The sequence below is a fragment of the Acomys russatus genome, chromosome 24 (genome assembly GCF_903995435.1).
Source record: "Acomys russatus chromosome 24, mAcoRus1.1, whole genome shotgun sequence".
Classification (NCBI taxonomy): Eukaryota; Metazoa; Chordata; class Mammalia; order Rodentia; family Muridae; genus Acomys; species Acomys russatus.
Genome location: NC_067160.1, coordinates 15,471,209 through 15,496,668, shown reverse-complemented (window position 1 = coordinate 15,496,668; position 25,460 = coordinate 15,471,209). Strand labels below are relative to the sequence as shown.

Here is a 25,460-nt window from a genome sequence, read left to right as displayed (position 1 = left end):
CCCTTCCCTAGTTCTTGCCAAAGCAGAACATACATTCCCTAAAGGTCGGGAGGCCCACAGGCCTGATCATAGCTCACTCAGTCAGTAGCGAATCAGACGAAAAGTGCCATGACCGCGTTGATGAAGGAAACCGACTCCATGCAGACGTTTTGCTGTGCTTTTATTTTTGATTTGTATTATAGTATACGAAGGGGAACTTCCAAACTTTACTCTTTCAACATCTTGACCTTTACTGTGGTGCTGCATACCAGGAAAGAAAAACTAAGCAAGCTGTGCTGGAGCCCACCCCGTTTCCATGTGTGTGAGGACAGGAGGAGCGGCTCCATTTGACAGGAAGATTACACCCAGCTGCAAACAACTGGAAACACACCAGCACGCTCGAAGTCACCAGCTGGTCCTCCGGCATCCACCAGCATGCACCTTTCCCAAGCATCTTGTATGTAAGGCAGCGAGCATTAAGTTTCCCTCTGCCTTTTGTCAGCAAACACCTTCCTGTTCCAGGATGGAAAACAAACTCAGACTGGATACATTCAACACCGATGTCTGATCTCCATAAGTCACCAAGAAGAGAATGAATTTAACTTTAGTACATTTATTCTTACATGATTCTTAATAAAACACTTTCAAAACATTCTGTACAGTTCAAGCCACTCAGAACTGCGTTACATCTCTATAAATGTGATTTTTTTTTTTTGGGAGGGGGGTATGAGGTGCCAAGATGTCTCTGTACAAAGATGTACAATATGTACAGTCACTGTAGATACAAGCTGTGCGAAGCAGAGTCTAGCACACATGATTCATGCCAAGGCTCAGAAAACGTTTCAACAAATAAGACTAAAGCTTGAAACTGCACTGTGGTTTCTCCCTGGGCATATGATCACTTTAGAAACAATACACACATATAGAAAGTGGTTGACCCCAGCGCAGACAGTACCATGCAGCTGACTGGACACGGTACCGGCCGTTCTCCTGGGCCTCAGTCTGCAGTTGCCATGTCATTGAGCTGCTGCCGCCGCCGCCGCCGCCGCCGCCTTGGGCTGAGCCACAGCTACACTAGAAGACTTAAACTTGGGGAGGTAAAGGCCGAACTTGTTTTCAATGCCAGCGAAAGTGGCTGTGGCAAGTCTGTAGCCACCGATGTGGTCGGGGTTGGCAGGAGGGAGGTCTGCGATGCGTGACTTTGGCGTTGGTTCTGAGCCCGAAGGTTTGCTGCGGACAGGAAAAGAAGACAGTTAGCTTGGGGTTGAGGGAGACGCTGACACTTGGAGCATGGCCAGTGGCACCCACACACTACAAAGAAGGCTGCCTCTGCTCTCCCCACGGTGCCTCTTGGCCATCAATGGTTAACTCCAGCCTCGCCACCCAATACCGCTATCATATAGAAGAAAAATGGCCCCACCTACAGTGCTTATATATGTAAACCTCAGACTTCCAGGAGGAAAAAAATGCTCTGAATTACTGATAGTCTTTGGGATGCTGTCTATGGATGGGCTTTTTCTATGTTCGAATTTTATGCAGGAAGCATGCATGAAATCCACTTTAAAGGTTTATGTATTGATACAATTCAAAAGCTTCTTAAACAGTGGGCTCACAAAGCTTATCATCCAAAGAGAAACAGATTTTAGTCCTTGCTTCTACAGTCTCTGAAGACACACACACACACACACACACACACACACACACACACACACACACACACACACACAAAGCCAAATATCAGTATTTGCACACTGCGGTGACAACATTGCTGTTCCTGCGTCTTTCCTATGCATGGGTCCCTCCACTTGGAGCCACAGCTATTCCCCTGCCAAGGCTTGCAGCAGGAGAGAGGGTTCACAGGATCATAAGATAAAGACTCAGAAAGGCGCCTGGGCATGTGGCCAACAGCTAACAGTTCTTGCTTGCACATCCAGCAAGTGACTGCTCTTCTCCCCAGGGGAGGCCTTGAGTGCTCAGCGTAGAGTAGGTCAATTTGGAGCTTGCACCCTACAATAACTGACCCTCTTTGAAACCATGTGTGTGACCTAGCTGTAGGAACATCTATGTGCTTAGTGATGGGGGAAGAATCAACTATCATAAGTGGAAAAGCAACGAGAAGAAAGCTCAGTAGCATGACTAGTGCACATTTAGATTAAATAATCCAATAACAACCTAATCTCACTCACACACACACACACACATACACACACACACCAAAAAAACGGAGGGGGCTGGAGAGATGGCTCAGAGGTTAAGAACACTGTCTGTTCTACCAGAGGTCCTGAGTTCAATTCCTAGCAACCACATGGTGGCTCACAGCCATCTATAATGTGATCTGATACCGTCTTCTGGCGTGCAGGAGTACATGCAAGCAGAATACTGTATACATAATAATTAATAAATCTTTTTTTAAAAAGACAATTATTCACATAGCAATTTAATTTGATGCCTCCCTAAAATGTCCACCAGTTTAATACTGTCCCCTGAGTTGGTAAGGTTTGGCTCTCCTAAGGAGGAAGCTTTTAGAGCCCGTTGCTTTCCACGCACACACTGCTCTCAAAGGCCCCTGTTACACGCCTTCTCTCAGCATTCCCAAAGTGGGTCAACAAAGAGAGCAAGCACACACTGGGCTTGGTGACTTCTTTATAAGAAGTAGCTGCACTTACAGGCCTCCAAAATCTATGTAAAACCACCGCTGCAGAAGCTCATAGGTGACCAGAGTGACACCAAACTGAGGAGAGGACCGGAACACTCGAGCTGAAAAGACAGATGGGGGTGGGGGTGGGGTGGGGGGGAGGGAGGGTAGACTTAACACCTGGATGGCTGTGGCAAGGCGACCACTGAGTGACAGACACAGGGCCTGAAAGCCGGGCAGCTACTGTGCAGGACCCCCACCCCCACCCCAGCGTCTACCTGCAGTCCCTGTGGAAGACCCCACCCCAACCCCAGCATCTACCTGCAGTCCCTGTGGAGGACCCCACCCCCACCCCAGCATCTACCTGCAGTCCCTTTCCAAAATGCCGATGGCCCTTCTTCCCGGAGAATCTTTCGGAAACAGTCGATGACCCCAGTGTATGTTGTCTGGCCAGCCCTGGCGGCCACTTGCAGTCTTGTCTTGATGACATCAGCAGGGGTCACCAGAGAAGCAGCAGGCACACCTTTGAGGAGAAAGCCACATTTACTCATCCTAAGGACTTCATGCATCCAACACACAATCCACAACCAGAACCATAAGGGGACCGCAAAGCTCCTCAGACAGGGAGGCATAAATCGAAAGAGAAGATTCCCCAAGCATGACAGGTGCTTCCTACTAAATCAAGGGGGGAAATGTGTGTGTGTGTGTGTTTTTCCCCCCAGACTAAGGAAATCTCTCTAGTTTGTACCATCCCAATGAACAACGAAAGAGAGAGAAATGCAGTAGTAATAGGAATCCCCAGGTTCCCTTCCCGGCGTTAACAACCTTCATGTTTTTCATCTTTAAAGAAGATGCAAGTGTAGCAGGCAGGCGTGGTGGCACACACCTTTAATCCCAGCACTTGGGAGGCAGAGGCAGGCTGATCGCTGTGAGTTCAAGGCCAGCCTGGTCTACAAATCAAGTCCAGGTCAGCCAAGGCTACACAGAGAAACCCTGTCTCAAAAAACAAAAACAAACAAAAGATGCAAGTGTTTTTATGTACAACAGACTATACGCGGCACTACAGCGTGGCGCTCCCAGCTAACTCTTGCCAACCACACAGTGGGGCGAGTGTCAAAAGCATCACGCATTTGCCAGTTTGAGGCACTAAGGGAGAGGTGACCAAACCTCCCCTCCTACCTGCTCACATGACAGCCACTGTAACCTGGGAGCAGGCCAGGCTTCGGGTTAAGGAACAGCAGCCCTCCCCCTGCCCCCACCCCCACCCCATCATCCAAAGGCCACTCTGCCTTCCCTGTGCCTCAGCTCCCTGGGGTCACCTGAGATTCAGGAGCAGCAGCAGGACACATGAGATGGGTTTCTCAAGCATAGGTTTTGTTCGTAAAACAAAACAGACCTTGAAAAAGCAGCATGACCTTCCCCAGGGGGAAGGAATTCAATTTGGCCTAAATATCACGGTCTCACTGCCAGGCAGATGGAGCTGCTGGCCCTGGGGATGTGGGAGGCTCTGTTAGAGACCGATGCCAGTTGGATCAGCCCAGCACACCATCCATTCAGAGGAAAGCAGGTAAATCGCTGACCTTCTGAGGCAGGTCTCTAGCCACTCTCAGTACCTGCTGGGGAAGCATGACTGGTAATAATTAGAACTCGTCCTTCTGGGACCGCGTCAAATGTCTATAAGCAAGGAGCTGGTGCTGCCTGGGAGCTGCTCACATGGTTCCATAGCCTACTGGCAAATGCCTGCCTGCTACCCTGTTCATAGCAGTCTGATGAGTACAAGAAAGGAGCTGGGGTAGGGTTGGGGGGATGACTTGGTGCCAGGTTAAACAGGTAACTTGACCAAATTAAGCGAGATCACAAATGCCAGAGACCAAGGCATTTGCTGGAACCCCAGACAAGGGTTCAAAGCCCTGGCTTCTTGTTTGTTATTTAAAATAAGTTGTCCCCTGTTGTCACAAGCAAGAACAGCATATTCATCTCAACACTCCTGAAACCCAAGGCTCCTATTAGTAAACACACCATACTTAGGCCAAGCGGTAGAAGAGCGTATCCCAGCAATTAAGAGCCAAGCAATGGCGTGGGAGAGATAGCTCCATGGTTAAGAGCACTGGATGCTCTTCTAGAGGACCTGGGTTTGATTCCCAGCACCCACAAGGCAGCTCACAACTGTCTATAGCTCGAGTCTGATGGGATTTGATATCCTCTTCTGGCTTCCTCCAGGAACAGACATGCATGTGGTTTACATACGTACATGCAAGCAAATACACACACACCTAAAAGTAAGTAAATCCCTGTTGTTGTTGGTGGTGGTGGTTTTTTGTTTTGTTTTGTTTGGGGAGAGGGGAGGTTGGAGACAGGGTTTCTCTGTGTAGCCCTGCATGTCCTGGGACTCTCTTTGTAGACCAGGCTGGCCTTGAACTCACAGAGATTCACCTGTCTCTGCCTCCCAAGTGCTGGGATTAAAGGCGTGTGCCACCACCGCCCTATTGTTTTTTGAGCCAATGTCTCACTCTGGCTGTCCTAGAACTAGTCACTATATAGACCAGGCTGACCTCAAACTCTCTGCTGCCTCCCACATGTAAATAAATCTTAAAAAAAAGACCTAAGAGCCTAGTCCTGGCTCTGCTGAGTTCTGTGTGGGTTCATTAGACAGGTCTTTTCTTTCTCCTGCCATTTCTGCGTATTGCTGCATCTAAACATGCCTGGTTGGTCTCTTCTATTCCAAGTCAGTTCCCTGGTAACCCAGTAGTAAGGATGGATGGACAGACAGACAGACAGACAAATAGACACACACACACACACACACACACACACACACACACACACACACACACACACACACACATTCAGCCTCCTGCCCCCCACCCACTGCTGTGAGTCAGCTCCCTCCTGTCAGGCTCCTCTTTCTGGTAGACTCTCTCCTGCGCCTAATGTGGCGCCTTAGACTACATGAAGTTCTTCCTGTGATCCGCTGCCTTATCTTGAGCCTCCACTCTTATGCCGGCCACACAGGGAAGGCAGGACGAGCGTAATAGAAACCCCCAAGCCCACTCAGCCTACACAGAGGGGAAGCCAACTGGAGCAACCATGGCCAAGCTGAACGCTAAAGTCAGAGAAAAGATGAAGAGGGAGTTGAGAGCTGAGGGTGGTTTTCTCGCAGGGGCGTGCTTTGGTCTGACGAGAGAGCTGTGGTAGCAAGAAGACACGGCTTTGTGAAGCTCAGCTTCTGAGCCAACTGGAGAACTTTCCACCCTCCAGGACAAGTACAAGGGCAGGCAGGCACCGCACACCAGCACTGGGTCAACAGAGCCACAGATCTGGCAAAAACACTTCTCCACCTTCATTGGCTGCACCTAAGGTTTCAGGAGCCCAGGAGGCTAAGAAACGTGCTAATGACGGGAGCTCAATTTAGATGGGCAGATCTAATTTGGCTCCAAGTTGCTAAGCTGCATTAAGTTGTTTATCCACATTATGCAAATGTAATTAACTCTCATCAGAACCACAGTGCATCCCCACAAAGGAGAAAAGGCAGTTATATCCAGCTAAGTCAGATCCCAACAATAACTTCCAGAAATAAAGGGCAAAGTCAGAGATTCTGTGCTTCCTAAGAGAGCTCTTTTGGTTAAGAAAGTCTGTCGTTACCTGCCATGGCTCCAGCTGTTAGGAGATTGATGCCTCCCACGTGTCCGTTCTCGTCAGCCAGGAGGAGTTTGCAGTGAGCGTACACGGGAAAGTAGATTGCGGAGAAGGGAATGTCTCGGAGGAAACACGCCTTGGCACCCTGTCGCACGGTGAGGAAACAGCGCAAAACAGTGTGTAAACACGGCTTGAATGCCCGGCCGGGAAGTGGGCAGGCATTGGTGACAAGCTGAGATGTCCTTCAAACAGCATTAAAAGTGATGTGAGGGGAATCAGGGTGAGGGACAGTGGGACAGAGTAGACATGCAGGGCAGGAAACTTTTGAAAGGAAAGCGGGTGTGCATCCAGGCTAGCCTCGAGAGACTGCTGCATTCTGACAACGAGGAACTTTCTAGCATTTCTAGACAGGCTATATTTGGGGTTTTAAAAATTAATTTTTTTCTGTTGTGGTAATCACATGTGAAACCTATCCTCTCAAGCATTTTAAAGTGCTGTGCAATATTAACTCCGAGGAAGCTCTGCTGCGGGTTTCTGTGCACTGAACAAGCCAGGCCAACATCTTAGGACTCATAAGGACTTTCGGACTCCCAAGATTGCTTGGCCTACTCAGCTTTGCTAGGGGTGGGGCTGGAGGCTTGAGTGGGGATCGAACTGAAAGGCAGAAACAGTTTAGGCATTAGACTCAGATCCCAAAATGAAAGGCTGGATTCCCAAGCCACCCCCAAAACTAACAAATTACCAAGTCATCCTCAATCAGTCCCAAGCCTTAGGAGGGGCCAGGCAGAACACCGGAGGCAACAGAGAAGGGGACCCGTTCTAGGGAAGGCAGAGAAAAAAAAAAGAACCCAAAGCCTTTCCTCCTCCTTCCCACCCCACCTTCCACTCAAGACAGCCCTGTCCTGGCCACGGGGAGGGCACTGAACACTTTCCTGGGTGTTGTCAGAAGCTCCTGCCAGCCCAGGCCTGCAGCTTTACCTCGCCAGACAAATGCTACACCCAAGCCCAGGGTTCCCCTATGGCTCTGTTTTTATAACAACAACAGAAACACCCAAGGCCTCTCACAGGATAATACAGACAGAAGCAATATTTACAAATTCTTCTCTCCAAGGGAATCTCAACGGATGGGGGGCAGAGTGGAGGCATTCACAGACGTGCCTGGCAGCCGGGCTCCCGAGCACCCTGTGGCTGTGTGGCTCTAATCTAGCGGTTCCTAATTTCTTAACACTGAGCCATCTCTCCAGGCCCCCGACCCTAATTTCTAATTTGCAGTTACAGAGGTAGACCTACACATTTCAGCAGTTATAGATCCATATATAAACTCAATGCTGCAGAAACACAGTCCCCTATAGAAGGGAAATGTCCGTGTTTTCCCTTCTACCAGGGAAAGGAGCAGAAAGAAATACTGTCCTTGTTAAAGAAAAATGCTGGCTTCTGCTCCATTACATCTGATCTGTAATGACAGCAGTAGGTATACCTGCGGGGGGGAGTCTGGTGTTTTGTGAAAGTACAATAACAGTTGTTGTTTCTTAATGGAATTCATTATTGACAAATCCTCCCACTTAACTTCTTAAAGACTCGACTCAAATGCTGCCAAATAGTATCGTTTTACCACCACCACCACTGCTGCCGCCACCATCACCGCCACCACCACCACCACCATGGTTGTGATGTTTAAGACATAGGGCAGCCCTCCTGGGACCATAAGAGACAAGTAAGTATTCAGACTCAAAGTAAGCAGAGGATCAGACTGCAGGCCTCGAGCCATCCATCCCACGGAGAAGGCCATGAGCCTGAAGCCAGAGGTCCTATGGGACAGGTGTCCTGCCAGCAGCTCCATAAAAGCTAAAAATGGTAACAAGAGCACACATGCACGTGCGTGTTCATCCCGCTGCCTTTAATGGACGGTCCTGATTTCCTTTGAGTTTTCTATCCCATAGGTCATTCTACTGGATAAGATAGCTCCTCAACTTGGAGAGCTTCTCCACACGTTAGCCGAAAGAACCGACCCACCTTGTACAGCCCAAAAAGTCCCAAGTCCTGGAGCACATTCAGAGCGCTGACTCTGGGTCCCGTGGTGATCTCCCCTGCCACCTGCAGACGAATCTTCACTATCTCCAGAGGGTTGGTAAAGATGACCTGCGAGCCTCCGGCCTGCAAGCAAGGGACACAGACAAGCTCTTTCCACGTTGGAGCTGACAGGGGTGTCAATGAGGGGAAAAGGCCTGGGAGACTTCTTTACTTTTCACTGGAGAAGGAAAAGCCCACATTGTGCTCGCTGCAAGGGGGTCTCACGGAGATGTCCCAAAGGCCCCTCATGTCAATCTCTGTTTGGGTTTGTGTCTACCTGAGGCAAAGTCCCAGTCTGTAGCTCAAACTGGCCTAGAACTCACTATGTTGCCCAGGCTAAGCTAGAAGTCACAGCAATCCTCCTGCCTCAGCCTGTAGCGTATTGGGATTATAAATGTGAACCACTACGGCTGGATTTAGGTTTATTTCTATTTGAAACACCAAGACCGGTTCTCAGAGCTGATCTTAAAGGATAACATCAAGCACATTCCAAGCAGCAAAATCAATAAATCCACTTTGGAAAACAAAAGTGAATGAAGATGCGGGGGTGGGGGGGATGGGAGGGGGGAAGCTCTGGGTGAGAGGGAGTGCTCAGCAGGCCATTGATTTAGCCCAGCAACTTGCAGAAAGATGAACACAGCGTTAGCCCCACAGAGGTGCCTTCATCAGAGACATGTCTCCTCCCGTTCTTACAGAAGCTCTGAGCCTGGACCAGCGGCACCCACACAAAAGGAAGGAATTTGAGGAGACAAGCTTCAGTATCATCGCAAGACAAAATAAAAAGGGGGGGGGGTTTCAAGACAGAGCTGGAAAACGGACTCTCAGAGTACAGCACCCACAGATCACCGCTCCGGTGGTGACTGAGTGACAGATTTAATTTTAAACAATCAGAGTGAATTTGCATCTGAAATCTGCCAACTAGTAAAGCGGAGGAAAGGGCTGTTTAAAATAACTGCCACGGCTCCTTTTCTGGTTTTCGTAATATAAAGATGATCATGTGTGCATGACCACCTAGACACAAAAAATAAATAAATAAAATATAATCTCCCTTCAGGAAGCGCAGAACTCTCATCTGCGCATTTCTGTCTTAAACTGTGGCTGTTTACGTTCTATAATCAAAACTATATTCATACAATATTCATAATTGTAATGGTATTCACATAATCACCATCAGCATACAGCCGGAACAGCCGCAGCACACGGCCCCTCGGAGATAAGAAGTGTGCACCTCGAGGGGCAGCGTGGTTCCACAGGTGTGCAAGACATCACCTCAGTCCCTCCTAAACACTCTGGGGCCACAACACTCTTCAATGCTTCTGGTTCAAACCCTAACCTTTCAGCACCCACGACTTGGAACCCCATACCAGCCCTAGACCCCTTTCCTCCTTTAGGCAGCTGACTGTCCTGACTTCCCCAGGGAACTAATCCCCTTTTGTCTCGACACAGCACAGACCGCCGCAGGCACATAGGTCCCCCAACAAGGATAAACTGACCCAATTTTACATGTTGATTTGCCTGCGTTTCTTTCTTTTATAATCTGCTGCTCTGCAGGCAGACGGGAGCGTTTCAATGTTTCAATCTAAGCAAACAATACTTCCAAAAGGATTGCTGGGTGAAAAATTATGTTAAAATGATAATCCAAGTAATTACTCCTGTAGCTAGAACTAAAGACCAAACCAATTGAAAGTTTACTATTTCCCTGCAATTGCTTTTTTAAACAATGGTTGTAAAGACTGTCTTTGGGGAAACATGCATTATATTCTCACTAAAGCAGATTAAGATAAAAAAAAAAAAACTATAAATTTTTATTATAATCCCTCAGATTTACCACCAGTGTGCTTTATTTAGGTGCTAAGTGTTAAATATGGACATTATGTTTAAATAAACACAAAGTTCTTTTCATGGTTTTTGTTTGTTTGGTAGTTGGTTGATTTTTTTGAGACAAGGTTTCTCTGTTGTAGCCCTGGCTGTCCTAGAACTCCAGGCTGGCCTTGAACTCACAGAGATCCGCCTGCATCTGCCTCCAGAGTGCTGAGATCAAGGTGTGCGCCACCACCGCTGGTTTATCCTTTCACATTTTAACCATTGGCGGATTATCACACCTGGTCGGCCAGCCCCCAGCTCCCTTCTCTTGAGAAACTTCTCACATCTGATGCTCTTGGAAATGACAGCTAGATGGCTGCGTTGTGCATTCCTTCAACAATCCTCCACGTTTCTCAGTGTAGACATAATTAGCTTTCTCTTAAAGGCCCGTGAAAACAGTACAATCAAGAAAAGGAGCCCACGACTGTGACATATTACACACACAGTCACATGAACTGCTATACGCATGAAGGTGAGCACCTTGGTATCCATCGGATGCCCTGGAACACAGAAGCAAACTGTCAATACAGATCTCCCAGGAAGAGAGCGTGGCAACCATAAACAGTGATCCTGTAGCAAGGCACACAACTATCAGGTCATCTCTATGTGGTCCTTGGATTTTTAAGGAGTAAAATTTCCATCAGTTCAATGATGTTTTTAAAATTGCTTTACATTTTTAAGCTTTATAATTGGACTAGAATCATGTAGGAAATTTATATCTAGAAACACTGCAACTGTTTAGAAATAATAAAATTGCTATTTAATTTCACTTTGGATGCAGCTGGAGAGGCTCAGTGGGTATGAAAGCTTGCTTTGCAAAGGTGAAGGTGTCCAGAACCCATATAAAAAGCCAGGCTTTGCTATGTATAGCTGGAACCTCAGGCTGTGGCAGGCAGACAAGAGGCTCTTCAGGACTTGGTCATCAGCCTAGTTTAAGGTTCAGTCAGAGATCCTCTCTTCCTCTGGCCTCTGCACACACATATGTGTGTATACACCCCACAGACACACACACTCACAGGCACACACTGCACCACATACAAACACACACACACACAAACACACACAAAATTATAACACAGGCTGGGTGTGGTGGTGCACACCTTAATCCTAGGACTTGGGAGGCAGAAGCAGGTGGATCTCTGTGAGTTTGAGGCCAGCCTCAGGACAGGACAGTCAAGGATACACAGAGAATCCCTGTCTCAGAAAGGAAATAAAAAAGCTAAAATCATTTATGAACATAAAATATTTGCTATACATTTGACTAGAAGTATATCAAAATTTACCTAAGATTACCAAAATTGAAGTGGCTTACTATTAAAACATGATTAGCTGCATCCTGTGAGGAGAGTGTGAGGAGCTGGAGGAGGGTGAACCACACATCCTACTGCAAGTCTCAGACACAGGAATGCATCAGTGATCCTCCAGAGCGCACTTAGCAGATCTGGCATCTGAAACAGTGGCCTCTTCCCAGATCTCCTGCCTAAGTTTGATCATTTTAACATTGTAGTGATTTTTAAAAAATTATTTGGTACTAGGAACTGTAGATTCAAAAAATTTTAAAGCATATATATATATATATATATATATATATATATATATATATATATAAACAAATAGAGCTAGTGATCTGAAATAATAGGCAAAAACTATTTAAAATTTGAATTAAATCATAATATACACATAGCAGTGGGAGGGGCTGGAGAGATGGCTTAATACTTAGGAGCAGTTTTAACTCCATTTTTAACTCCAGTTCCAGAGCTCTTATTCTCTTTTCTCATCTCTGATGACACCAGACACTCACAAAGTGATATACATGAGGCAAAACACCCATACAAATAATATATATCCCCAAACCATAATATACAACTACCTAGATTTAAGCTGATATTGCCTAATTTGACTGCTAGGCTCATCATGAAGCAACTTCTGTTATCTATGCCGTATTTTTGGTGATTTATTTATTTATTTATTTTTACTCACCAAACCAAACTTCTAATCCTCTAACTGCTAAATTCTTCATCAGATTTTAACTTGTCTTTCTCAAAGAGATACACTAATAGCAGAACAAGCTTAGCAGTTTTGTTTTTCAGAATTAATCTGTGCTTTTGTTCTTCAAGAACCATACTGAAAATACATAAAAGAGAATAAATCCCATTTGGAATGAGAGTTAACCATACACAAGAGAAACAATACAATAATCACAGTGCTCTGCCTCCCACCCCGCTTGTACCCCGCTTGTCTTTTAATGAGAAATAAACCAACAAAAGCTGACAGCTGAAGTTAATGGGGAAAGTTTAACTCAGTCATTGGGCTCTCCTGTGCCTGAGGCAAAGGGGATGCACACACGGTTAGTCTTTTTGACCTTCTGTCCCCAACGATATTACCCCAAGGCCTGGGTCTACAGAAAGCCTGGGAACTGGCCCTGTGTGCACCGAGGCCCTCGCTGCTGCTCATTTCTTTGAACTATTGTTTCCAGTTATTTAAAACCATTTCCCTCCAGCCACAGGCCAGTCGGTGGAAGCCTCACAGTTCCTTCACAGGGTCTGAGAAAAAACCCAACCCGGTGTTCTGTAGGGCCACACCATCAACTGGAGTAGACGCACAAAACGTATGCATTTAAAGTAACCAGAGAAAAACCAACAACAGCCACAGAATTCGTTGTCTCAAGGACAGACAGCAGGAACAGACAAAGGCTGTGCCTTATAGACCAACAAACAGCCATTTTTTCAGCCCTGAAAGTGACAGTTTTAAAAGAATAAAAGTCAATATGTTTATTGCTGGGTGATATATTTACCAATGTTGTTATGAACCCAGTACCATGGTCTGAGTGAGTGTGTGTGTGTGTGTGTGTGTGTGTGTGTGTGTGTGTGTCGTGTGTGTGTGTGTCTGTGTATGGCCCCCCCCTGAAGATTCATAGGTTAGAACCTATTGCCCAGCATGACAGTATGACAAGGCAGGGCCTGGAGAAGCGACTACATTCTAATGGCTCTGGCCTAGTGGATGGGGTTAGTATGCTACCGAAGATGAGGACAGCGGCTTTGTCTTCCCTCCACATGAGGGCAGAGCAGCAGGGCACCCCTGAGAGCCACGAAGCAAGCCCTCACCACAGGGAATCTAATGGTGCCTTCATCCTGGACAGCCCAAAATTGTGAGCAATACATTTCTGTTGATTGTCGTTACCCAGTCTATGGCCTTTTGTTATAGTAGCCAGAATGAGCTAAGATGGGAGGTTAAAAAAAAAAAGTCCCTGTGTCCGTATCACACTTCACACTTTGTGTGGCACAAAGGTGCATGCTGTCTATGTGCGCATGTGTATATATGACCATGTCAGTTTGTAGCATGAAGTTGGGATTGTACTGATTCCTGGAAGAGGAAGAGGCGTGCTGTTTCCACCGCCCTTAAAGATGATCAAGATGCACTTGCTGGGGAAGGCAGGCTTCTTCATCTAGGGAACTGGCTAGCTACGGGTTTGGGCCTTCAAAACAAAACAACAAAGCAGGGGATATGGAGATGGCTCGCCGGGTGAAGGCGTTTGCCACCAAGCATGATGATCTAAGTTCAGTCTCTGGGACCCACATGGTACAAGGAGAGAACTGACTCCTGGGAGTTGTCCTCTGACTCTCTCTCTCTCTCTCTCCTCTCCCCCTCCATCCCTCTCTCTCCTCTCTCTCTCTCCCTCCTCCCCTCTCCTCTCTCCTCTCTCTCTCTCTCTCGCTCTCTCTCTCTGGTGTGTGTGTGTGTGTGTGTGTGTGTGTGTGTAGTGCACAAATAAATAAATGTGACGATAAACTTTATAAATAACCAAAAAAAAAATATGTAACAGAGACAAGAGAGCCAACCAATAAATGGCACATGACCTGAGCATCTCACTCCATTCAGAATGGCTATCAAATATATAAAAGAAAATGCTGGAAGGGTCTCACAGTCAAAGAAACACTTCTACGTCCCATTGGGTACATGTACAGTACCAGCGAACCTTGAAAACATGCTGCGGGAAAGAAGCCAGACCCCAAAGGTTATGTGCTCTGTGGGCACATTTTCGGGGATTATTCAGAAGTGGTGTCTATGGAAGAGTTTACGAACAGCTGCCTAGGATGTGGGGGTGAGGTGGGAAGATGGAAGGGTGATGGCCAACAAGTGACTTTGTGTGTGGGGGCAGGGGAGGAGGGTTGCTGGTGTGCACAGTGATGAAATGCCCTAAGACTGATTGTGATGCCAGTCGCATACACTCTGTGGATATACTAAAAGCTACTGAACTGGACGCATAGAATGCAGCATTAGAGAGTGGCTCTGGTGTCAGTAACGATCCTGTCGTCTTAGGGCTGGGGGGGCGGGGAGGACAGTTCTGGTAGATCTGCATGCACCCTGAGTTTGATGCCCAACATCAGCCACGACATCTGCCCGTAAGATCCAGAACGTGTGCGCACATGCAAAATAAAAGAATAAAATAAAAACAAAAATAAAAAAACCTTAAGTTAAACCAATCACAGTGCCAGGAAGGCAACTTATGGTAGAGTACATGCTTCCATATGTTGGGTCTTGAGTTGGAAACCTTACATAAAACACACACACACACACACACACACACACACACACACACACACACACAGATTAAAAACACAAAAATGCAAGCCAGGCATGGTGACTCACACCTTTAATCCCAGCACTCGGGAGGGAGAATCAGGTAGATCTCTAGGAGTTCGAGGCCAGCCTGGTCTACATAAAGAGTTCCAGGCCAGCCAGGCCTATGTGGTAAGACCCTATCTCTCTCTCTCTCTTTTGTAAATCATGCATTCATTTTACATCTCAATAGTTATCCCATCCCTTGTATGCTCCCATTCCTCCTTCGCTCTCACTTTCCCCCTACTCCCCTTTCCTATGACTGTGACTGAGGGGGACCTCCTCCCCCTGTATATGCTCATAGGGTATCAAGTCTCTTCTTGGTAGCCTGCTATCCTTCCTCTGAGTGCCACCAGGCCTCCCCATCCAGGGGACGTGGTCAAATATGGGGCACCAGAATTCATGTGAAAGTCATTGCCCAATCTCCGCTCAACTGTGGAGAATGAGACCCTATCTCAAAACAAAACCAGAGAAGAACCAGGAAAGCAAAGCACATGCCTGCAGATCTGGACATTTTACCCTATTCTCAAGGCAATAGCATCCCCTCCCATCTACAAGAAACCTGGCATGGGCCATCACTGCCCGCCCTTTGCTGGGAAGAGCTTCCTGCTCTGTTAGAACTTTCCTTCCTTGAGTAAGCTAGGAAAACTTTAACACTGGGTAGCTGCAGGGAGAGCCAGTGTGCTTTGCTCAGTGGTGGTAGCAACCATACTCAGCTGAATACCCCGAGGGACACTAAGCATCTGTCTGATCAATACCACCCAGGGCATGGACACAGGGTCAGGTTCTGTGAAACTGCTTTCCACACTGTTTGACCGGCCTCATTGAAGGAAAGAGGTCATCCTCTGTCCTGTAGTGCCTGCTGGTCTATACGCAGAAGCTTGGCCATCATCTAAGACTTTATTCTCTGGTTTAGCTTACTGGCTTTTGAGAGACACGGCAGGCTACGCTTTAACAATCATCTACCCTGTAGTAGGATGGTTCATCCACAGAAAAAACAAACTTCGTGAGTGGTGTAGCACCCACGAGCCTAAAGAAGTTTCCTGAGTTTAAGGCCAGCCTGGGATACACAGTAAGACTCTGTCTAATAAAATAAAATTAAATTAAATCAAATAAAAATAAAAATAAAAATGCCAGCACCACATTTTCTTTACTCTTTGCCCAGAGTCCGACATTACTATTTCTTCTCCTGTCAGCCAATCAAAAATCAGTCATGATTAAACATCCAGAAACAACATGATTAAGGGATAAATTCAGTGTCAACCAAACCTTCAGGGCATCTTAGACTTTGCCTGTAAACAAGAGTCCACACCTAGGAAGAACAAAGGAATCACATGTCTGATTATGGCTTAACCATTTAAGTCACAGAGCAGACAAGAGAGCAGACCAGCACGGAAATAATTAGCTACTTGGGAAAGAAAACGTACAACCTTCCTTTTCTTTTCCCAGGCAGGGTCTCATTTAAGCCAGGCTAGCCTCGAACCCATATTTAACCAAAGATGACCCCAAAATTCTGATTTTCCTCTTATTCGCCTCCTTAGTTTGGCAAGCACTACTCCTCCATCACAAAAGACACCTAGCTTTCAAGGGATTATGGGTATGCATATGCTGTGGTCAACATGAGTTAGGAAGCTTCCTAACCAAATGGAAACTAAAACCACCGATTAATATATTTATCACTTACAAAGAAGTGAAACAATTATAGCATCTAATTACAACGTAAGAGGGCGTGGGGTACAATTTTGTGGACACATGTAGGCAGGGGGCTTATTTTTTCTATCATTTCTCACTCATTTAAAAATAAGTTGAGCCAAATAAGAGAGAAAGCCCCCCCACCCCACCCCCACCCTCGCATGCTGTGTGTGCAAACATGCAAGCCTGGCCTCACCCCACACTCAAGGCAAGGGTCCAACTGACAAGTCTCATCATGGAGATGCCTGGAGCAACTGCTCCTCCTGACCCCTGGGGCATCTTCTCTGAATTAAAACTTCTAAGGTCATTGACCTCACCATCTCAGGCTCCATAAGCAAGTGAGAAGGCTTTTGCCAAGACCTCTGGCTAATTCAACCAGAAATCATTAACTTCTCAGGATCAAAAATGGACCACAAAAGTCTCAGGCAAACCACATTATCAACAGTGAAAGAGACACTTGCTGAGCTGCAAACTTAGATGCACCAGCCGGTCTAAACCCAATGTAATGCTTACACCTTAAACACAGTAGTGTCTGAGTGCTGCAAAATTACAATCTCAACTGCTGGCTCAGGAAATTTGCCAATAGCTACAATATAGGTATAGTCTCTTACTGCCTCTTGCATCACCATAAGAAGGCTTAGTTAAACTACAATACAAAGGCACGCTCATTCCTACACATAAAGCCCACGGGCCCAATCCACCAGCCCCTCACACTTAAAGTTCTAGGGAGAGAAACGGACTGTACCTAGGCCGGCTATTACATTTCCTTTGACACTTAAGCAGACAAAACTTAAGCATTTAAAAAGTCTAGAAGGGAGCTGGAGAGTTGGCTCGGCAGTTAAAAGCACTTGTTCTTGCAGAGGACTCAACTGCTCAGTTTCCAGCAGCCACCAGGGCACTGAATACACATAATGCACTTACATGCATGCAAGCAAACACATACACACACACACACACACACACACACACACACACACACACACACACACCTCAAAGTCTAGAAGGGAGAGCTTCAGGAGCTTAAGAGAAACAAAGCTAATAAAAATAATACTCACAACGAGACTATACTATGGGGGAGGAGCAGCTAACAAGGCAAGCCTAGGACCTGATTTCAATCCCCACGAGCCACATCATGCCACGTGTGTAGTAGCCGTTTGGGGGAATCCCAGTGATGGTGGGGGTGGGACCAAGAAGATCCCTGGGGTTCACTTTCAGCCAGTCTAGCCTAATTGCTGAGCTTCAAATGGATGAGTGATTCTGTCTCAAAGGAGGTGGACACTTTTCTTGAGGATAACACTAAGGTGTACATACATACATACACACATACATACACACATACATACACACACACACACACACACATTCATTTTAAAACTTCACTCAAAGGTAATCCTTTGAGTTAAAGGGAAACGGGCCAGTGAGAGGGCTCAGTGGGTAAAGGTGCCCATGGCCAAACCTGCAGCCATGAGTTCGATCCCCAAGACCCACAGGATGGAAGAAGAGAACCAACTGAGAGTTGCCCTCTGGCCACCACACCATGGCATGCAACACACACACACACACACACACACACACACACACACACACACACACACACACACGAAAAATGTAATAAAGAATTTTAAAAGGAAAATTCCACTCATAGTTCATACCTACTTCACAAAAAAGCTAGAGGAATGTTTTTGCTACAAGAAACACCCAGGATCGACACTTACGCAACCTCCAGCGAGGATCTCTGCTGGCAGTGGGATGGAGCCATCTCTTTTGGTAAATTTGTCCCGGACAAAATCATTAACCTAATTAAAAAGACAGGATCAGTTCATTAGAATTCCCTCATATTTCCTCTGCTGGCACACCTTACACAACTTAGCAAATTACCAAAATACTTGCTTCATGATAAAAGTAAAATTTTACCAAATGTCTACATACATGTGACATGTTTACAGGTGCTTTGCTGGCACAGCAGTCCTGCCAGTATCGATCTTATTTTTTACTTCATGACAATCTAAGTAAATGACATCAGTTCAGTGACAAAGAAACTTACTGTTAGCTTAATGGCCTTTTCTGGTGCCACTCCTATCAGCTGTGGTATCAGACCTGGGTGGAAAGACAGAGTCATTTGCAAAATACTTGTCTGTATATGAGTGTACAAGCCCAACAAGCAAGTGCATCCCTTGGAGCTGCCCACCAAGCAGTTCAAGGTTTTCATCTAAATGGGGAAAGGGATCATCCTAAAAACTCGTGTGTGTGTGTGTGTGTGTGTGTGTGTGTGTGTGTGTGTGTGTGTGTGTGTGTGTGTTACAAATTACCAGTTAAATATAATGTCATTTTTCTCAAAGCTATAAATGTTCTCTTTAACATAGATAGATAGATAGATAGATAGATAGATAGATAGATAGATAAATGATATATAGACAGTCGGGGAAAGCCTCATTAGCCATTGTCTTCCCAAAAGCGCACAAGGGAAGAATGGAGCCTGTGGGTTTTCTCCATTTAGCTATGGGTTAGTCCCCACAGCAGCATACAAACACACAAACAGTTTGCAGCAGCCAGTGCTTTGGGTTTGGAGAAGCTCAGGGCAGTGTGCTTTAAGCACAGCCAGGTTTTGCTACAGAGGGCAGCCCTTGTAGCACAAAGGAGCGAGGCTGCTACTGAGCATCTGCTTCCGTTATCTTTTATTTGAAAGACAGCCTCGACTTTAAAGAAAAATGCAGCTTCTAGTACCATCAGTTCGTATCTTCTACAAACGAAAATATATGCCAATTATATTTTTTTTATTTACTAATATATGTCAAGCTTAAGGCATCTTAAAAGACTCCTCAAAGCAAAAGCAATCATTATGCTTAGAAAGCTACATTTCCCAGGCTGGCTGCAAACTGGAAAAGAACAATCGTATGTCAACAACTCTATCTGTAGCTACCCACGGAGCTCAGCTTTTCCAGAGCATGCAGCTTCACTAGGTTGTTGGCATACTTTCCTTTTTTGCATACATTTTTAAAAAAAAGATGCTAGCAATAAACACATCTTCTAGCCTTAAAAGCACCCAATCCAGGGGGAGTGATACGCGTGTCGGCGCGCTGGCTCGCTGCTCTCATCTTAAGCCTCCTTGGAGGGTGCTGATGAGTGATTTTCCGGGAGTTGAGAGCCAGCAAGTAATCGTGCATACAGGCCACTGTCAGTCAAACTGAATTAACAAACAAATCCACATACACTTTCCACGGGCCGCAGACTGATCTAAAGCGAGTAAATCAGCAGAGGGCAGTCTTAACTTTCTCACCTTCCTGATCATCATCAGTTTCGCCTTCCTCCACAACAACAGTGGCAGCGTGTGTATTTGTTTTACAACTTTCCTCCCTAAAGCTCGTGGAATGTTAATAAAGTCCTGATTTGTGCCATTTTATCATTGTTGCCTGCGAAGAAATTTAGCTAATCTGTCAACAACTCTTGTCAGTCATCTGACAGAATAACAGGCCAGTTCTAAGCAATATATGACAGTCTCAACAATCACTGTGCTCCTGGGCAGGGCTCCTACAATCCTCTCTAATACAAAAGTCTCTTATTTAAAGGACCCATTTTATCAGCTTAGATCCTGAGTAAAAGCCAATGGCACCCTCCCCTTCTTGCTATGTTACACACCCACGTAATTAACAGGATAGCTCCCCTCAAACAAAATTTTCTAGAAGTATCTGTCTATTGAGATGGCTATCCATGGCCCAGTTAGATTCCATCTACTAGTTCTCTGTAGTCACCCTTTATTACTTAAAAACCATACTGATGGGTCTGGAGAGATGGCTCAGCGGTTAAGAGCACTGGCTGCTCTTCCAGAGGACCTGAGTTCAATTCCCAGCACCCACATGGCTGCTCACAACTGTCTACGACTCCGAGAGCTGACACCCTCACACAGACATACATGCAAGCAAAATGCCAATGAACATTAAAAAAAATAAAAGAAAGAAAGAAAGAAAAGAAAACCATACTGATTAAGAGAAAGGTCATTACTCAATAGTGAAAGATTGGAGACATCAAAGAAACAAACGACCATAGTGCCACTCTACCGTGACCCCCCATTAAGCAGGATCTAGTTAGAAGATCTGAGTCCATTTAAAACAAGTCTTTGCACTGCCAGGCCCAGAACTCCAGATAGCGGCCCCGCTGCCCCTGTAGTACAAGTTATGCAACTAGGATTTTTTTCAGAGCTGAAGGTTCTGCTATTTGAGGTTCTGACTATTTGAGGAAATGCCATTATACTTGCTCTCAGAAGCAGGGCATTTGAGCCTATTTACTCCACACAAAGATCCCTCAACATGTGACTGCCTTCTTTGACTCTGAATATGTCCACACAAATGCCTGAATATGAAACCAACTACAGGTGTTTCCTCTCCTGCCCGCTTATTCAGTCCGTGGCTTTCCTAGGAACAGTTCTAAGCCAAACAGTTTGACAGAGCTCAGGATGAGCCGAGGATTAATATGCCTGGGAATGCAAACAAACACGTACAGTAAATTACTTAAATGCCCTGGACCAGAGCACATTAAAAGTATTTTCAAAGAATTCCAAGTGGCGCCCAAAGGGATTAAAAAATTAATCCCCCCCAGCAAAGGAACCCGAAATTCTAATGTGAAAACACGTAGATGAAAGCCATCCTCTCTCCAAGAAGACAAGTTCCTACAAAGCCCACTGGGGCTGGGGAAAATTCTGTACGGGGCTACAGCCTGGGATGCGACAGCCAGGCGCTCAGCAGCAGTCACTGAGAGGGGAGAGAAGAGAAGACCGCCATGCTCTGCCTGAGCTGGGAAGAAAGGAAGCCAGCTGAAGATTGGGGGGGGGGGCGGGGGTAGGGTTTCCCCACCTTTTAAGAATTCAGATGACTCAACTAGAAAAGTCTTAACCACGGGTCTCCTTGGAAAAAAAAAAAAAGAAAGAAAGAAAGAAAAAAGGCATTTCTTTCCATTGAAACAAGTGTATAGAGAGTGTAAACTCACCTTCAAGTAGCACTTGGCTTGGATTTCACAGGGACTTAGTGTTAGTACAGTTCTCTCTAGATCTCGGAGCAAAGGGGCCACTCTGAGGACCTGCCTGTGCCCTCGAAAAGCAGGCAGAGCTGGGAGAGGCACAGGATTTGGATCCCAAGAATTAAACACAGCAGGAAGGCGGAAGGAACATACCTGTTTACAGACTAATGTGCCAGTCACCGGAAAAGAACTCAACACAGGAACACAAGCAAAGAGGGGAGGAAAAAGGAAAAGAAACAGCCCTAATTGGTCTCCATAACAGCGAGTTAAAAATCTGCTGATGGCGACAGAAAAATTCCCAACTTCAGCAGCTGAGATGCGCTTTACTCACCTCGGTACAGTCCAAAGAATCCCTCGTAACGCAACACTTTCTTAAAGCAGTCAAAGCTGTTTTTGTACATCAACTCCCCAACCACAGAGCCGGTGCCACGCTGGTTCTGCATCCGTGTCTTCACCAGGTCTATGGGATACACCGCAGTGGCCCCCACAGCTACAAACAAAGGAACACAAGTAGATGGAGCATCCATAAGGACATCAAACCTCAACCCCCTAAGTGAAAAAGCCCAGTGTCTATTCTCACAGAAGACACTCATCTTATTACGCTTTTCCTTCTCTTATTAATAGAGCCAAAAGATGGCAGAATGGCAACCAGTGGGTTCCATAAACTTTGAGGAACAATGGATCCGAGGTAGAATGCTTACACAGCGTGTGAGAGCCCGAAAAAAGTCTTTGGTATCTTAAGTCTATGAGTTGGAAAGTAGATTCTGAAACCAGCTCTGTTTGCTTTAGTGACGTTAAACTGCTATGTATGCGCACCATTTTCTTTTCTTTTCTTTCTTTCTTTCTTTCTTAGTTTGTTTTTATTTTTGTTTCTGTTTTTCAAGACAGGGTTTCTCTGGCTCTGGCTGTCCTGGAACTCTCCGTACACCACAGTGGCCTCAAACTCACAGAGATCCACCTGCCTGTGCTGGGATTAAAGGCGTGAGCAACCACTGCCCATCGGAACCATTTCTTTATATTCTCTATTAAATGCCTAAATATTTCACTGGCTCCTATGAAACGATGGTACACAAGCCAAGTGGTTGTAATTTTAAGGTTAGTTCACTGAAGCATTTGAGTAAATTAAGCTAAGCTACAACCATCCTTTGGGGAGAGGTCCTTTACAGCATCCTATTCCTATGTATAGAATTTGGTTGAAAATCAGTCAAACAAGCAAAAATCTAAAAGTCATGTTATAGAATTTCTTGGGGACTGAAATATTTCACAGGATTTAGAGTGTCCTAATTTTTGGCTGTTGAAAACCAGAACATTCTTGGCACCTTCTAAAACTGAGGTTGAAAATAAAAAATACTAGTTTCCAGTTCCAGCTAGTTTTGAAACTTCAGGAGCATTTTAGCCATTTTTGTAGGTTCTTTTCAACACTGTGATTTTAGGTTCTATATGATTTCTTTGGATTATTTAAGTAAGAATAGTCTCAAGCAGCAGGCGTGGCTCAGCAGGCAAAGGTGCTTGACATCAAATGTGGTTCCTGGAGTTTAATCCCTGGGCCCCACACGGTGGAAGGAGAGAGCCAGCTCTGCTGAGGCATCCTCTGACCTCAACATGCACATCCTGACCTGCACATGCACGTCTCATGCATGTGTGCAAGTACACACACACACACACACACACACACACACACACACACACACACACACAAATGTAAAGCTTTTTAACAGACTCTCTAATTTCTGCTATTAGCAGAGCGGCGAGGAGGGATTTTTTTTAGCACATAAGCAACATTTCTGGACACTCTTCAGCCAGTCAAGGGAAAGAAAATTCACAGCCGCTGTGATGCTGTGAGATGTTGTTTTATGTCTTGAGTTTCTGAGCTTGCATCTCGGGTCTTGCCCCTAGGCTGACCCCATAAACTCGGGTTTTCATCTCCACTTTTCACGCTGGCCTTAACTGATGTAATTAAGGTGAGTGGAGTGCAGCGATGCACTTCGGACTCTCCCATCATTACAGAGGTTTTACACTGAAGACAGACTGGAGCCAGAGGGCCACAGCCATGCTCCGACAAGGGCTCTGATCACAGGTAAGAATAAAGAACCTTCAGAAAGCCCCGGAGTCCTGACCCCTGGGAACAATGAGCTGCACCTTTGCTGAGCTGTCCCATCTGCTGGGATAACATTACAGCAAGATGAGCCTGAGACAGCCATAGACATGCCACTCACCTCCAGCAACCGAGCCCAGAGTGAACCTGTATGCAGACTCAGCAATCTGGAGCCAGATAGGCCTGCCCAAGCCAGGAGATTGCTGAGGAGAGAAATAAGAAAAAGTCTGAAAAAGTATTCCACACACACACACACAAAGCACTTTTCAAGTTGAAAGAAAGAAAGAAAGAAAGAAAGAAAGAAAGAAAGAAAGAAAGAAAGAAAGAAGAAGAAAGAAAAAGAAAAAGAAAGAAAGAAAGAAAGAAAGAAAGAAAGAAAGAAAGAAAGAAAGAAAGAAAGAAAATCTAAAACTGAAAAATACAAGACGTATAGTGGGGTTTTGTGTTTGTTTTTGTTTTGGGGGGTTTGTTTGTTTTTGTTTTTTAAAGAAATACCTCAGGGCTAGAGGGAAATGGTTCAGAAATTAAGAGCACTCACTGCTCTTACAGAAGACCCAGTTTGAGTTTCCAGGACCCTCATGGCGATGCACAATCACTTGTAACTTCAGTTCTAGGGGACCCAGTGCCCTCTTCTGAGCTCTAGGGGTACCAAGCACTCGTGTGGTACACAGATAGATAGATGGATGGATAGATAGATAGATAGATAGAAGATATAAAATGCGCCCCCCCCCCAAACACTCCAAAACAAAATAAAAAATTTAAAAACCCAGTAAAAATATATAGAGTAGCTTTTTCTTAATTTTCATGTATGGACTGCTACTATGGACTACATTGTTGTCATTGAGAGGTTTGTATTTGTATGCTTGTTAGACTTGCTTTTGCAGTGCTGGGAGTTGAACCCAGGACCTCGTGGAAGCTGGGTAAGCCCTGTATCACTGAGACCCAATTCTAGTCCTCCTGGAAGCGAAACTCTTAGGTATGCAAATATACCTGCATATAACACTTACTCCTCTTCGACTATGTTAATTTCTTTAATAATTTGTTGTTTTAACATTTAATCACTCACTCAGCCACTGTATGTATATGCACTGAGGTGGGGAGGTATATGCAGCCATAGCTCACATGTGGAGGCTGGAGACAACTTTCAGCAATTAGTTCTTTCTTTCCATTGTGTGAGCCCTGAGGATAAAACGCCAAATGTCAGGCTTGGTGGCAAGCGCCTGCACATGCTGAGCCATCTCACCAACCCTTTCTTATGGTTTTTGAGACCAAGTCTCATGCCCTAGGCTGATCTTGAACTTGCTATGTAGCTGAGGATATTCTTAAATCACTGACCCTCTTGCCTCCCAAGTGTTGGGATTCCAGGCATGCACTACCCATACCAAAACAAGTCTTGCTCTTAGGAATGTATCAACAGTGCCCAGTGTGCAGGTCTTTAATCTCAGCGATCAAGATACAGAGGCAGGCAGGTCTCTGTGAGTCCCAGGCCAGAGAAGAGTAGTCATATCTAACGTCTCAAACAATGATTGCCCTGCTCATATGCCCACTTCTAACAAGAATCTATGACTTCGCAGTCGCTATCCCACAGGTCCTGCACCTCGACTGATTTGTCTACATCAATGCATCAGTCTAGAACTTAGCCATTTCAGCATGAAAATATCAACTATGCTCAACAAACAGATTGGAACAAAGGAATAAAATATCTATTTTGTCTTAATGAGTTTTTCAAAAAGAAGAGGAGGAGGAAGAGGCGACAGTGGCTGGTGAGATGGCTCAGCAGCTGAAGGGCCAACTCTGCAAGCCCGGTGACATCAGTGTGACCCTCAGAACCCATGGTGAAGGGAGAGAACCGACTCCCCA

At 45.7% G+C, this 25,460-nt stretch overlaps 1 protein-coding gene across 2 annotated transcripts in view; it reads right to left on the bottom strand.

Annotated features, from left to right (window-relative positions):
* Positions 1–125: 125 nt before the first annotated feature.
* The window catches only part of Slc25a12 (solute carrier family 25 member 12), a 96,606-nt gene continuing 71,271 nt past the window's right edge, over positions 126–25,460 (bottom strand). For both annotated transcript variants that reach the window (XM_051166107.1, XM_051166108.1), the window contains 9 exons: positions 23,722–23,803; positions 21,837–21,995; positions 18,540–18,592; positions 18,211–18,291; positions 8,264–8,404; positions 6,257–6,395; positions 2,979–3,137; positions 2,646–2,736; positions 126–1,209 (listed from right to left, as the gene is read on the bottom strand). In XM_051166107.1, the coding sequence (XP_051022064.1) occupies positions 996–1,209; positions 2,646–2,736; positions 2,979–3,137; positions 6,257–6,395; positions 8,264–8,404; positions 18,211–18,291; positions 18,540–18,592; positions 21,837–21,995; positions 23,722–23,803 (1,119 nt within the window). In that variant the 3' untranslated portion in view covers positions 126–995. The remainder of the gene's footprint in view (positions 1,210–2,645; positions 2,737–2,978; positions 3,138–6,256; positions 6,396–8,263; positions 8,405–18,210; positions 18,292–18,539; positions 18,593–21,836; positions 21,996–23,721; positions 23,804–25,460) is intronic.